Here is a 15,931-nt window from a genome sequence, read left to right on the forward strand (position 1 = left end):
TGCCTCGAACGAAGTCTCAGAGTGTTTTCAGTTCTTGTTTAGATTGTTTGTATGCTGTCTAAATATTCTAAGTAAAACAAGAGCCAAAGATACCAGAAGATCATTCAAACTTATAGATAGAAATAATCAGACAAAGCCATGGCTACAAAAGAAAAGGTCAGACAAATAAAAGACTTAGTACAAAAAAATACAACATAGAAACATAGACTTGGCAACACGATCGTCACCAAAATCTGGGGATGATCTCAGGTGCTGCGGAAGGGTAAGGAGATCCTGCTACACACATGGCACATGTCTAAGTATTTAAGTTAAACACACAATACCATAGAATTCTTTATTCATTAAAATTTTACTAACAACAACAATATGATAAATTACAAAATATCACGTAAAAACTATATATTCCTGAATATACGTATACTGTACATGTTGTATAATCAGAACTAATGGATAGTGCATGCTATTAACATGTGTTATAAGAGATCAATATCAGTACTACAGTGCGAACAGACCTTGCGAGAGCTTTATAGCCAGTCAAGGTCGTTAAAAAATCAACATCAGTACTACAGTGCGAAAACATGCGAATGCCTATATATTAGATATATATATAGATGTATACATACAATATAAACAAAACATGCCAAATATTTGTGAAATCTGTCTCAATGCATCGTTTATCATTAAAGCAAAGTTTCATCATTACATTTAAAATAAGGGACTAATTGCAAAACACTTAATTTGCATTTATCACAAATGAGCTGATTCTTCAATGTGTTTAGGTTTTTGATCAGTATCAATTGTTTTCCTTTTCATTTCTATAGAGTAAACCTTTTCATTATGTCCATTCTTCAGAATTCCTTTCCCTCTACCATCACTTGATAGTCCTGAGTCAGAATCGTCGCTATGATGTTTCTTACTTAATTGAAGCATATTATCCGCGTCATCTAATTGTTCCACATGACTTGCAATTGCCATTAAATCATTTGACAATTCGTTTTTTTCTCGCTCAACTTCTTGTTCAAGACGATAACCATAATTGTCATAAAAATCACCTTCGGTCATTGCTCGGTTTTTCAGCCCAGGAACCGTGGAAGTCTGGCTTTCAACCATGTGCACTGTTAGATTTGATTGACTTCCTTTTTCTCTTGCTATTTCCCGGTCTAGAGCGGAAGGGTGGCTTCCGAACTTCCAAACAGGTTTGCCTTGTTTTACACGTCGCTTAGCCCGAACAACAAAAGGGATCAATAAAGCAAACACTACTATAAGACAGATTAAAACTCCAGCAAATACGGCTGCTGTTGTATTATAGCCATAATTCTCCTCGGGCTTGTGTTTTGCAGCAAGAACAATAAAGGGTACTGGATCCGAAACTAAATCATCAAGTCTGAACATTACAACCTAAATAAAAATACAGTTAGATAATTATTAAAAATTTTTATCAGCTAATTCACAATTATTTTTATATATACTTTTAATGTAGTATAAAAAAGATTAATAAACAAATGTCACAGGTTAAAGGAGGATTAACTTAGGTGCCCGCAAAGATGTTTAACCCTGCAACAATCTGCAGGTGTCTGTCCCAAGCCAGGAGCCTGTAACTCGGTGGTTGTTGATCGTTGCTGTATATCATATTTGTTTTTCGTTTATTGTGTTTAAATATCAGTCTGTTTGTTTTCTCGTTGGAATTGTTTTCATTTTTTGCAGTATAAGTTTTGCTTATTTTTAAAGGCCGCTGTCTCATTGGCAATCAGTCGACATCTCCTTATTTTGTATACTTAAATAAATATCGACAATATAAATAGTTTCAAGGGATTTTTTTTACTAAACAGAAATTGTTTTCGAGCTGAACGCGAACATTTTTTTTCATTTATTCTACGCTTCCGAATAGATTGTATTTTTCAAAATGTAACCCTATAAGCTAGGTGTGTCGAAAATCCGGATTCTTCATATCTTGTTTTTTCATCTGCTTGACCTGAATATTTTGTTCATCAAATTGGGGATCAGAATTATTTTTTAGGAAAAAAAAATTAACTCCATGCCCCCTAGCCCCCTAGCCCCCCACACACACTTAAAGTTAAATGGGCGGGCCCTTATCGTGGATCAAAAATTAATAGTTCTAACAATTGTTTGAATTTGATTTAGTTACCCACACACCGGTTTTTCGGCAACTTTTTTCATTGTATAAATATATAAAGATGTTAACCTTATTAATAACATCTCATTTTCCCTCATCGAGAAACATTTTTTGTCTTTTTTTTTTTTTATCTTAGTTACTTTTACAACACTTACATAAAACTCATAAACCTGCTTGTGATCAAATGTTTCTGTGTTATTCACAATGATGAAACCATTTTCATCTACCCGGAAGGCATCTGTATTTTCTGCTACGTATTCTTCATCCTGTAAGTGTAATTTAAATTTTATTTAAATTTACAACCAGATTCCTTTTTGTCAAAAAAAACCTTGTCAAACAACTTAACATACTATCCACACTGATCTGTGTCCACACTTGTTAGAATATAACATAAAATAAATTTCTAGCTTTTGCTTTATTCAAGAAATCAATGATCTTATTTCTTGTTCGATAATTTTATTTCTTTTATTAATAATATCAAAGCTACCAAAGCCTCATTTTCAAAAGTCTTCTTTTATAGAGACTTGTTTTTCCATTTACTTGTGTACAAAAATGGTGTGTATATACCGTTTAGTACACTCTTTTAAATTTATATTTAAATATTTAGGGATATAAGTGGTAACTTGTCCTTTATGTTTGTCAGTGTTGATATGAAACTGTACATGTATATAAACTTTCCAATGTGGATTTAATAACTAGCGTTAGTGTGACAATTCAGGCTATAATAGAATTATGAAGCCCAGATCTTGGTGGTGTTCGTGTTACTTCAGTTAATAAAAAAATATAAAAAAATAGAGTGAACAATTGAATAATTAAATGAATAAATAAATTGATGAATAAGTTAATAAATAAAGAAAACAAAACAATATAAACATGATTTTATATTATATAAAACATAAAATAAAAAATATAAATAAACACGAAGCCACCAAAAGTAGGAACAGGAAAAAAGCTAGGCCAAGCAAACAGCATTGAGCCGCAGCAACGTTGTCCAGGTACATCAGCAGCTAAGTAAAGAGCGGAAAATTTTGATATTGTCAAGTGTGTATGTGAATTTTGATTTTGTCAAGGGTGTATGTGAATTTATTTGCCAAATATTTTCTAAAACCCGACTAATGCCTAAATTTGTGTATGTGAGTTTTGATAAAATAATTAGTAAGATTGCCCTAGATTTGTAACCAAGCCGTCTTGTATCAATATTTTCACTGATATTAATCTTCCATTACTTTATTTTTTTTAATTTGAATTTTAAAAAAAACATGTTAATGAAACAAAGGACTAAAATAAATTGATAAAAAAAAATAGCATAAGAAAAATACATGCCCTGTAAAGTATCCTGATCGAATGATTGTATCTCACAATCTCTCCGTCCTTCAAAAACTAATGACAAAATAATGTCCTATTACCAAATATTGATAAGTTAATTTTATAAATTTATAAAATAAAAGTTAACCTACCCCTCTAAAATTTCGGGATCGAACTTCTACTTATTGAATTTTAAAAAAGTTATGTTAAAAAAAGGACTAAAATAAATTGATAGACTTAAACATTTTGGCTAGATGCATTGAATTAGGGTTGAGATCTCAATAAACATGTAAAACCCCGCCACAGTTTTGCGCCTGTCCCAAGTCAGGAGCCTCTGGTCTTTCTTAATTTTATATGTTTTCTTTTAATTTTAGTTCATTTATCATATGATTTGGAGTTTAGTGTGACGTTCATTTTGTTTGAACTAGTACACAATTTTATTTAGGGGCCAACAGAACCATCTCCGTGTACGGAATTTCTCGCTGCGTTGAAGACCCTCGGTCCCCTTTGGTTGCTGTCTGCTCTTTGGTCGGGTTGTTGTCTCTTTGGTACATTCCCTATTTAATTCTCAATTTAACATCTTATTTAAACATAAAACTTACCCCTGTAAAATTTCCTGATCGAACTATTACTTGTAGGTATTTTACAACCTTTCCGTCTTCTAAGAACTGATGACCTTCAACAGGTTTAACAAGAACTTTAGATCCCTCTTTTATTTCAGAATCAACATAGCCTTCTATTGCATTTCCTGCATTGTCGAGGTCAAATGGATAGTCAGGTTTGTGGAGCGTGTGGTCTGAAAAGGTATAACGTAACACTATGGATATTTTTTGGTAGTTTTTTGAGATTTTTTAATTCAATTTTATATTTATTTAAAGAGGATTGTCAACAGCCAGAGGCTATATATAGTTGTCAAAGGTACCAGGATTATAATTTAGTATGCCAGACGCGCGTTTCGTCTACTTAAGACTCATCAGTGACGCTCATATGTGTGAGTCAGACTCTCCTCAATATAGATATAAACAGATTCATAATTAACAAAGCCTTTTTTTTTTTTTAAGTTTACAAATATGCAAAACACAAGACAAGACAATGTGTACAGGACAAGACATACGAATGTAATTTGACTACACATCCATCCGATCACTTGCTCATTCTTACTGATTTGATTCACTTATATAAATATCTAAGACAAAAGGCATGAATTAGACAGATTCAATAATTTACAACGATACAGATATAGCACTAGACAAAGTTTATAGACACTGAAATGATTTACATGTTTACTAAAAATTATAATTTAAAAAAATACATTATAAAAATTATCATGAAACTTTAATAATACGAAAACACAAGATTAAATAATAAAAAAATGAATGAAATTTAGATAGACTAGATTTTCACTAGTCTTTTACCTTTGGATGAACCACAAAAGTTATTGGAACTTATTTCTAGTGAGGTCCTTTTGTAACTTCATATCTTAATGTGTTTTTCAGAATGATAACAGAACCAAGACATACAAAGGCATTTGTATACCAAGATATTAAAAATTATCGTTTTGTGTAAACTTCTTTTTGTAAAAATATGCAAATGTATAAACATGATTAACCACGCCGCATTTTTGCGCCTGTTCCAAGTCAGGAGCCTCTGGCCTTTGTTAGTCTTGTATTATTTTAATTTTAGTTTCTTGTGTACAATTTGGAGTTTAGAATGGCGTTCATTATTACTGAACTAGTATATATTTGTACTTAGGGGTCTGCTGAAGGACGTCTCCGGGTGCGGGAATTTCTAGGTACTATTAAGACCTGTTGGTGACCTTCTGTTGTTGTTTTTTTTATGGTCGGGTTGTTGTCTCTTTGACACATTCCCCATTTTCTTTTCTCGATTTTAGAGAAGCTCTCGTTGCGATATTGTTTGTCAAAGTATATTGAGTTTTCAAACGTAAGGGAGCTACCATTTTTATTTTTTTTTTTTGGGGGGGGGGGGCGGGGGGGCTAGGATGAAATTTGAAAAAAATAGGCAGGACAGGAGTTTTGAGTAAAAAAAAAGGCAGGATGAGACACTTGCAAATAAAAAAAGTCAGGCAACAATTTAGGTAAAAAAAAGTCAGGATAAACTATAAAAAAAGGCAGGACCGAACAGAGTGAAAAATAAAAATGCAGGACAGAGATTACAGCTAAAAAAAAATGCAGGACAACATTTTTCATCCTAGCCCCCCCATAAAAATCAAATGGTAGCTCCCTAAGGAACACACATATCAATCAATCAACCATACCGATTCATATTTTTTTTAAAGTCTTTTACTACACTGACATTGTATATGGAGGAATGTTGCCCAGAGCAGTATAGGTTATGCATGAACGCGCAAGTTCAATATTACTTAATGTGTGGGGCGATGTTCTGCAAAATGTGTGCAATAATATTTTTTATATTAATATAATAGTATCAAATATTTCTACAAAATTGTGTTGATGCGCAACGAAAGTTCAATTTCAGCCACCTTTTAATGTCTCGTTTGGTTCCATGTAAATATCGTATTACTCGAGTCCTGTGTCGAGAACGAACAAGACCTAAGGGAAAAACATATGTTGCGGATCCCAGAGTAAGCGCCCCTCCCCTTATGAGGAAAACATTGGTTAAATTGATTATATATGGAATCACTGCAGCATGACTGGAGTCCCCTCTTAGAGTATTCAGAACAACCCCAACCCGTTTCCACCTTTATCGAAAATTTCTGGATCCGTAACATTACTCTACTTTTTATGTATACATGTACAGGAAGACCGTTAAAATATCGACATATACTATGTTTTCTTTTTATACTAAATATTCTGCATGTCATATTTGTTACTTTACATTATTTTGTAATATTATCACAGATATATATTCTATAGATTTTCTTTAAGAAAGGGAAAGTTTTATTCAATAACTGTCAACGTACTACATGTTTACCCGTCAAACATCAAGTTATTAAAATACATGTATAATTAATCGCCGATAACATCCGGGTTCTCAATGAAGGAAGAAAAGTACATGTATGTTTGCATTTTATTCTACCAGTTCAAATGCATGTTTGAGTTTTATAGTTTTATTATAAATATTATACACCTGGCTATTCATATACTACGAAAATCATGAAACTGTATCATTTCTTTACATTTTATCGCTATTATTAGGCACGAAATAATCCATCTGCACAATTTAAATGTTTTCAAATTTCCATTAATTTTTTACTCTGGAAGTTAGAAATTTAAGGAAAACCGACTTTAAGAAAGTGTTATATTCATTTTAAAGAGTAACATGACGATGATGCATAACTTTCGACGAAAAAGTTTAAACCCAGAAGAAACATTATTCATATTCTAGCCCAATCAGGACCAGTCTTATACAAATCTGTATAGTAAACACATTATATTTGTATGAAACATCTCAACCCCTGGTCATTGAAACAATATTAGTCTTCTTCTACGCAATTCGATTCATTATCTCTCTCTCTCCATCTTGTTATGAATTATTTACTTTTAATTATCTTTAACATTTTCAATTTACATATAGATTAAACCTGGAACATATGTATACATTTGTACACGTACATTGACTATATTTAGATATACTGTTTCCGTATTAAACTGAGACAAATAAATAAAACCAAGTTGGAAATATTAGCTCGAAAATAAATGAAAAAAATATCACGTTTGATATAAAAATGTAGAATTATTAACATTATCTCAAATACTGCTAAATTAATAATGTATCTATGTTTTACGTCAAATATTGAAACTTACCACAGTAGCAAAGAGATACCAACAGGATTATGAAATAAAGACAGCAGCAGAAATAAGTTGATCGGACCATTTCTTTTACAGTTTACACAGTCTGAAAAAAGATTATATAAATTGTACATGTATGTTATACAGTTGATTTTATATATTTTTGAACAATGATGCTTATCTAAATAGAACAGTTGCTCTAATTTAGTCATCTTGTGTAAGCACAGACTTGCCAAGTATATATTTATATCACAATGAATGTATATTTATATCACAATGCATTTAACAGACACGTGAAGTTTACTGCTGGAAAGTCAACGGACATAAAATTTATACGAAGATCAAACATTTTAACACGAGTTAATGAGTCTTTTCACTGATTAAAAGACAAATCAGGAAATAAACGTTGGCATTTAAATAGCAAGTTGTCGAATAGACACGTGATATCTAAGTTATAAATTCATTATAGGTTAATGTGAGTCTATAAATATTGTTAAAAATAGGTATGGTAGAATGCTCAAGATTTAATTGTAATTTATAATATATGTACTTAAGTTAAATCAGGTTATGACTTAGAAAAAGCTTTATTTGATTTTAAAAAGCAGCCATCAGCGAGACTGGGTACATTCTCTGTTTTACCTTTTGGACTTCCATTTACTGGGACTACCTCATACATGTTGAAAAGGTAACTTATTGATAGCTAGACAGGGTACATTCCCTGCTTTACCTTTTGGACTTCCAATTACTTAGTAACAGACGTGCCTCAAAAAGGGTATTGTTTTATAGCTAGACTTGGTACATTCTTTTTCTACCTAATAAACATCCAATTACTGGGACTGTCTCATAAAAGGTAACTTTGATTAAATAATTAAATAATTGATTGATTGTTGCTTGGACGATACAACATTAAATATCAATATACAAAAGAGAGGTTCTACAATGAAGACAGGCAAGATTGAACTGTAACTCGGTGTGATATATGGGCATTTTAGCTATAGTAGGACCCTAAATATGTTGTTGATAAGAGTGTTTGCCCTACGAAGAGTGTGTAACACTGTAAAGCAGGCATTATACTTAACGTCCCAATTCCGACTGGACGTTGCTATGTATTTATACCTCCCGCAAGGTCACACTGACACCCCATATTAGCAAAGGTTTTAATGCATTATTAAGAACAAATAATGTTGTTTCAAACCACAAAAAAAAATGATTGTAATTTATAAAATAATGCACATTCATCAACACTGGAACCTTTTAACCAGCAAAACTTTGTGTAGTTTTCAAAATCTGCATTTTCAAGTATGCATACCACATCTTCTTTTTTATATGATAGTTTCAATTGAGTCTTAAATACAAGCAGCAAAAAAAAATCGACGCTATATAACCTTTTTTGCGCTGATGCAGATGCAAAGCAAACTTATCGATATATCAATCGCAATGTTGATAAATAAAAGTAAGGAAACGTGGTATGATTGCAAATAAGACATATATCCTACGGCGACTAAAATAAGAGGATGTTTATGCTACGAGGAACTGTATGGCTTTTGACATGTACAATGTACATATTTTTCGTAATCTATACATCGTAAATAGTTTATGGTTAGGTTTAACATCGGACTTCTTGACAATTAAAATCTTGAAACATGCATGTAATAGTTGTATATCACAACAGACGAAACAAATAGACAGACAATCGACCTCGTAGACAAAATGGACGTACAAACAGCATTGCATGAACATCACGTGGTTAATATTGGTGCGGGGAGACAATGAGTTGGGGTGAGACCGGATAAAAGTGCGAACACTCCTTTTCTGTCTGTCGTGAGATACACAATCAACACTCACACATCCCAGAGTAATTAAAAAGCATAGAGAATTGTCAAAATTTTACCAGACATTTTTTTTCTCTTTTTTTCTTTCACTAGATCGAAATAAACATAATCAAGTGTTGAAAACCAGAAAGAAAACATGCATTTTACGAGGCAACATTTATATGTTTTAATCTTCAGCGATAAATATAGGCAAACATATGTACTAGTATCCAGAAATAATGAAAAAAAAAGAGAGACATTTATTTTTAATACGAGTCCTCTAAAGGAACAGGTAGAAGTTATTTACATTTATATACAATGAACAAACTATGCGATTAAAGAAGACTTATGTGAGTTTTATTACAAAAATGCAAAGTATACCCCAAAAAACAAAATCTAGATTTTTACACACATTACATCTTATCATCATAATTCAAGATCATTTAAATTTAACCATGCTTATTGATTAACTTCTTAAACTTATATTTCATAAATGTGCATTGTATTGTTATATGATTATTTCTTTAAATACAATTTTGTTTAACTAACACATTTTGAGTTTTCATACGAACTAAGATAAGACAGGCAAAACATATATTACAATATAACTTACCAATTATGTTTTCTATAAATTCTTATATTCCTCAAAACGATAACTATAAGATTCCAGATGCAGTTATAATTATATTTTCTTTTTTGTCTATCATTTGCCTTTAGTATATTCTATAAGTTTTAATTTCTATGGAGATGTTTAGCACGAGGTAGGAAATGTTTAGAACCAAGACTGAATCATACACAGTTCAGACGTGTCCTCCGGGTGTTATACTCTTGTCAATTATATAAATTAGAAACTACCGGAAACAACCCGTAACAACCCGGAACATACAGCACTCTGTACATGTACATGTATCGAACCTTTAAATGCTTTTATATCAAGTTACGATAGACGTTTAATATATATTAAGAAACGGGGGATGAGTCGGCAAACTAAACTTTCAAGTTTGTCCTACGTATGTTTGTGTATGATAATTTCATTCATTTACATCTACGCATTTCCTAAGTTATTTTACTTAATTTAGGAAGATTATATTTTAAGTAAATTTGATTATAATATATCGCAGTATCAGTATAGATCATACGATACTCCGACATGGTACCTATCTGTATTGTGTCCTAGATCTAGGAACAGTATATTTAACATATATGTTTGTTTCCGAAATGTAGGACGTATAGTTTTCTATATCATTTTTTTTAAGAATAACACCAAAAACAGAAACCCAATGATTTAGCCATGGCGTTGACAATTTATTTTCGATCTATGAGTATGACTGTCCGTCTGGCATCTTTTGGTTTTCTATATCATTTTTTTTAAGAATATCAACAAAAACAGAAACCCGATGATTTAGCCATGGCGTTGACAATTTATTTTCGATCTATGAGTGTGACTGTCCATCTTTTGCCCCTCTTTTAGATCTCGGTAAATTTGTTCATCGGAAATTAAACAACCATAATAACACAGGAATCTCAATCTCATATAAAAAAAAGATATTATAATTAAAATCTTATTAAAAATAAAAAAAAATATATATAAAGTTGAAGTAAATACTGAAAAACTGTTTTACTTTTATTATTTGAATGCACTTGATAAAAAGTTTGTGTGTGTGTGTGAATTTATTCGGAGTTTTTTTCTTTTTTACGGCAATCAAATACGAATTCAGTGTTGTACTGAATTGTCTATAAACATGCCTAGGCGGTTCTCTCCAGGCACCACGGCGGCTTCCTCCAACCAAGTCAAAATGGGCATTAATGGGCATTTGGATGGAGAGTTGTCTCATTGGCACTCACACCACATCTTCCTATATCTATTATACTCAAACACTAAACTATCTTATCAGTTTTTAAACATGCAGCTATTAAATCAGATTACATGACTGATTGAAGTTGATTGGAAATTTCTTTTTAAATTCTAAACGCACAACATTAGGCTTGTAATTCTCTGTACTTATATTATCAGACCCATGCATGGTTTAAGTCTTGAACTTGTCCGCTTCATGTTTTTGTGTGTATAAATCCAAACATTACGACTTCCTCAATACTTCAATTTCTTCTTAAAAGTATTACTTATTCCTTATCAAAATATGACTTATTATAAATTTATCTTATATAACGCAAAAAAAGGAAGGAAATAATAAAAAGAAAATGTCTGGCGCTAATATCATTTCGTACATTCCCGTAATGCTATTAAGAAATATTTTTGCAAATCTAATTATTTTCAAAGAAAACTGGTTAGATAAGTTAATAAATAAACAACCAATAAAAGTAATAACTTACATGTACATCCAATAAAATGATAATTGAAAAAGAGATATCTTTTATATTTTATAGCGGTTTTATATTGAATATGAAATCAGTAGGCCGTGAAATGTCAATTTTGTACAAAATCCAATAATAAAGCAGAGAACACTATTAAGCTTCGTGTTTTGTCATTGTTTACTAGATGCTTTGAGTACCTTCCGTATATATTGTTCAAGGAGACACTGCGATTCAGGTAGTAATTAGAGTAAATGAAAAATGCCGACTTATTTTATTTATCCGATCGTTTCCGTAAAATGTCCCACACAAATCGGAAATACATACCACAAATCAGCGAATTATTTGTCAATAAGTGTTAAATGTTTTATGATGTCGCGTTAACATGACGCCTAGGGGTTAATGTAACATGAAATTTGTAATAGTAATACTATTATTACAATATTATACAATTATAATATTGTTATTATTATATTAGTACAATGATAAGGAGGAAGGAACGTGTTCAACGTTTATGAATGAAATAGTAACTATTTATGTGTACTATAGTAATATCAGTACCTATAAAAATGTATATTATTATAAAAAATACTAATACTTATATTGTTGATATCTTCAACTTCGTACTTTATTTGGCATTTTTAACTTTGTTGGATTTGAGCGTCACTGATGAGTCTTTTGTAGACGAAACGCGCGTCTGGCGTATATACTACATTTAGTCCTGGTATCTATGATGAGTTTATTTAGTACAATAATTAGGAGGAAGGAACTTGTTCAACATTTATGAATGAAATAGTAAATATTTATTTGTACTATTAGTATTAAATACCAGTACCTATAAAAATGTATGTAGCTAGAATTATCATTAGTACCCTACACTGCATTTACTTTTGTGATATTAGAGGATATTGATAAGTCATAATAATACTTTCCTTAACGCTTTACATGTACATGCATTTAAATCAAATAAATACATAAAATTATGACGATTACGCCCAAAACACTAAGTACTATAGTTAAAACATAAAAAATATAATGTGCATGTGGATAATGATTTGCAACCCTTTCCGGAACACCTAAGATCGTCCCCGTTTTTTTGTCCGGTTCGTGTTACTGAGTACTTTGGTTTTCTTTGTTGCGTTCTTACATGTACAAAAATGTATGTAATGTAGTCTCTATGTAGATTTTTTTTCCGTTTTTGTTTATGGCGTTTTCATCGATATAGGCTGATGTGGTATGAGTGCCAATGAGACAACTCTCCATCCAAATAACAATTAAAAAAAGGTAAACCATTCTAGGTCAATGTACGGCCTACAACACGGAGCCTTGTAGTTTGTTTAATACTAATAAGTTTAAATATACCGTTAGTATAGTTCGTCTCCATTTTCTGATATAAATAGTCTTTTATTATCACAAATAGAATATGATAATTGGTAGGAAGGCATGTATAGGATCTTCGTTTGTGAATGAAATTGTAAGTAAAACTATTTACTTGTGCCCATGAAATAAATGCTTAGGAAGCTATAATTATGAAATAAATGCTTAGGAAGCTATAATTATAGATTATCGTTGATCATCCCAACGAGATTGATTTTCTCGCTTAAGCCTGGACGGCGAAAGCGAGAAAGGCAATCGAGTTGAGATGACCAAAGATAAATTGTTTATCGCTACTCTACCTTTGAAGACTTTGTCAATTTCATGTCAATTTCATGTCAAATTCGCTAGCAAAGCCACGTGCCTGCTTAGTTTCTAGCGATAATTTTTCATCTAAAGCGAGTAGCATGATATGAAAAGTTATCACAAAAAAAGATCAAAGGAAAAATGCACAAAATAGCGATAAATATCATTATTAATCGCATGGTTGGAACTAAATTATGTAACAGGATATTGGTAAGTCAAACATGGTACTTTTCTTTACTCTTTACATGTCCATGAATTTTATTATCAAAATAATACTACATCATCTAACAGAAACGCCCAGAAAAATACTTTTTAGTATAAACATGAGATGATACATATTCTTTTCCAAATAATGTACTAATTGATCCGACGCAAGTTTTACTTCAACATGTTAAAGAGTACAATAAGAATACGAAGACTTTGACATATAGGTTAGTCTTTTTATATGTTGGATTGCTGTCACACAGACATGTGTCCTACGATCTGACTAAACGAGTATCATTGTTTAATGTTCTACGATTGTTACAAGAATTTGAAAGACATGTTCTTATCATAAGATGCTTCTCGTTGGCGCCTTTCCGTCCTGACAAACATAAGACGGTTTGAATAATAACTAGAACAAATATACATACACCATACGTTCGCTTGAATATATAAATAGAATGTACATAGTGCATATTAAAAAATGGTGCGGTTTCTTAATTAAATATGTACTTTATGATTAGGGTATTTGATTATTTAAAAATCCACCCTCACCTCTAGTCACATTTGAAAGTATAAGTTTAAATGTCAACAAGACTGTCCTACCTACTAATCAATTTATTTTAAAAGATTCATCTATGAATTTACAAACACATGTGTATTGAGTTTTATTAAAAGAGGCAGACGTGTTATGATAGCCAGCGAAACAACTTTCCACCTAAGACAAAGAAGTTAACAACAATATATCACCGCACTGCCTTAGATAATGAGCCAAACCTTTATTGCATAGTAATTAAGCTTTCCGAGGTCTTGAAGTGACATATGCATGAAAATTCAAACGAGAAAGCCAATGGTCTCTATTTTTGCATATAACCTGTATACCTTTTCACATTGACTATTCCCCACTTTCACCCGAAATTAACAATAAAAGTAATTATAAATCATGCATAATTTCAGAATGATTGCCACTGTTACTATGGAAAGCATATGAAAGCATAATATATACTATTAAGAATAAATATTTACGGGTTTTGTCTTGAATATTAAGAAGATTTGTCAGATAAAGTCGTGTGATAAATTAAAGATCTCCTTTAATCAATGAAACAGTCCCGATTCGGAACATACAATTTCAAAACCTCACATTTGTGTGACAGCCACTTCAATTCGAAAAACTATTAAGATTATTAGGTGGAACGTCCAATGTCAATGTATGTATGTATACTTTCTATGCCAGGTTGGGTATATTTTACCCCACGTTTGTATTGTGTAGACTTCTCTTTCTCCTTAAACAAATGTACCTTATATGATACATTGTACCTATTTGTGTCTATTCTTTCTTATTACCTGAGGATTGTTCGTCACTGAGCCAGTATTTGGGTAAATAGTAATAATGTCATCATGTCTTACATACTGTGATTACTGGGTCTCAAATGTTTAATTTAAAGTCATAGTCGCTATAATGGCCATATGTATACGTTAAACTTTATGCAATGATTGTTTTAACTAACCAACAAACGAAATGCGACAGTAGAATACATATATATTGTTGGGCGGATGTTACCCGGCCTTGTTTTAAGAGCCTAGGTGACTAAGTGGTTCTAGCGCGTCGGGCACAGTGCAAGCGATTAGGTGCCACGGCATCTTAGTAGAATGAGTTCGAAACCCGACGAGGGAAGAGCAAAATTACAGATCTATTATGGTCGGGCTGATGTTTAGACGAATTATGTATATATTACATTAATTTGTAGGATCCTTTACTATAGATAAATTAGCTGATCTGTAACAATAACATCTTCATGCCTTATATATTATGTACTGTAGTACGCCGCTAGATTAAAACTGACGTGGAAAGGTAACACATGGCCAGCGAAAGCTCTATTATTGTAGAGCCTAGGTGGTCGTGTGGTTTAGCGGGACGGCTTCAGTGCAGGCGATTTGGTGTCACGATATCACAGAAACATTGGTTCTAATACCGTAGAGGGAAGAACCAAAAACTTGCGAAAGCAAATTTACAGATCTAACATTGTTGGGTTGATGTTTAGACGAGTTATATATACATGTACATGTATATAATATATATACTTATGTTTTGCTAATACATAACTGTCCTAGGTAAGAGAGAGAGGGTTATCAAAAAATAATAACATGTTTAATTCAAAAATGTTTGTAAGTATCCTGTCCAAACTCTGGAGACTGCAGTTAGTGTTTGTCGCTTAATAGCGCTTCGAAAAAGATAAAGTGGATCGTTAGGGGATTATTAACAGTTATGTATTATGTTTTGTGGTAGGTCAGGACCCATGCAATTAATTTTTCTTATAGATATCTCGCCTAGGATAGAAGGCAATTTTATGTTTAAATTATATGTGTCCATCTATTCTAATCATAAGGTGAAGGTTTCGATGTGTATAGGTGACCACGAAGTTACGAAGTAATCATACGAAATTGAATCTAAGTGAACATGTTTTAAATTAAATACACATTTGTATACAAATATCGTGGTTACATAATCGGTTTTAAGCTGTGGTTAAATATGGGTAATTTTTTGTTAAAGGTACAAGTATCTTATTTCGCATTTATGATTCATTGCATATTCTACACGAGCGACGACTTTGTTATACACCACATTTGAACCAACAGATCACTATCATGTTATATTCATGGTAAGCAGTATCCTTGAAGATTACCAGAGCAGAAATCATCTTCCTGTTTCAATATTAAAA

The 15,931-nt window shown here is 31.8% G+C and overlaps 1 protein-coding gene across 2 annotated transcripts in view; it reads right to left on the reverse strand.

Moving 5' to 3' along the window:
- Nucleotides 1-320: 320 nt before the first annotated feature.
- Nucleotides 321-15,931, reverse strand: part of LOC134692001 (uncharacterized) — a 37,461-nt gene continuing 21,850 nt past the window's right edge. Inside the window, exons 1-5 of one of the 2 annotated variants that reach the window (XM_063552337.1) lie at nucleotides 9,634-9,942; nucleotides 7,225-7,315; nucleotides 4,042-4,235; nucleotides 2,290-2,400; nucleotides 321-1,398 (exon numbers count right to left, since the gene is read on the reverse strand). In XM_063552337.1, the coding sequence (XP_063408407.1) occupies nucleotides 748-1,398; nucleotides 2,290-2,400; nucleotides 4,042-4,235; nucleotides 7,225-7,294 (1,026 nt within the window). In that variant the 5' untranslated portion in view covers nucleotides 7,295-7,315; nucleotides 9,634-9,942 and the 3' untranslated portion in view covers nucleotides 321-747. Of the gene's footprint in view, nucleotides 1,399-2,289; nucleotides 2,401-4,041; nucleotides 4,236-7,224; nucleotides 7,316-9,633; nucleotides 9,943-15,931 lie in introns of those variants that run through there. The other variant, XM_063552338.1, reaches the window with a different exon arrangement.

Source organism: Mytilus trossulus, chromosome 12 (genome assembly GCF_036588685.1).
Source record: "Mytilus trossulus isolate FHL-02 chromosome 12, PNRI_Mtr1.1.1.hap1, whole genome shotgun sequence".
Classification (NCBI taxonomy): domain Eukaryota; kingdom Metazoa; phylum Mollusca; class Bivalvia; order Mytilida; family Mytilidae; genus Mytilus; species Mytilus trossulus.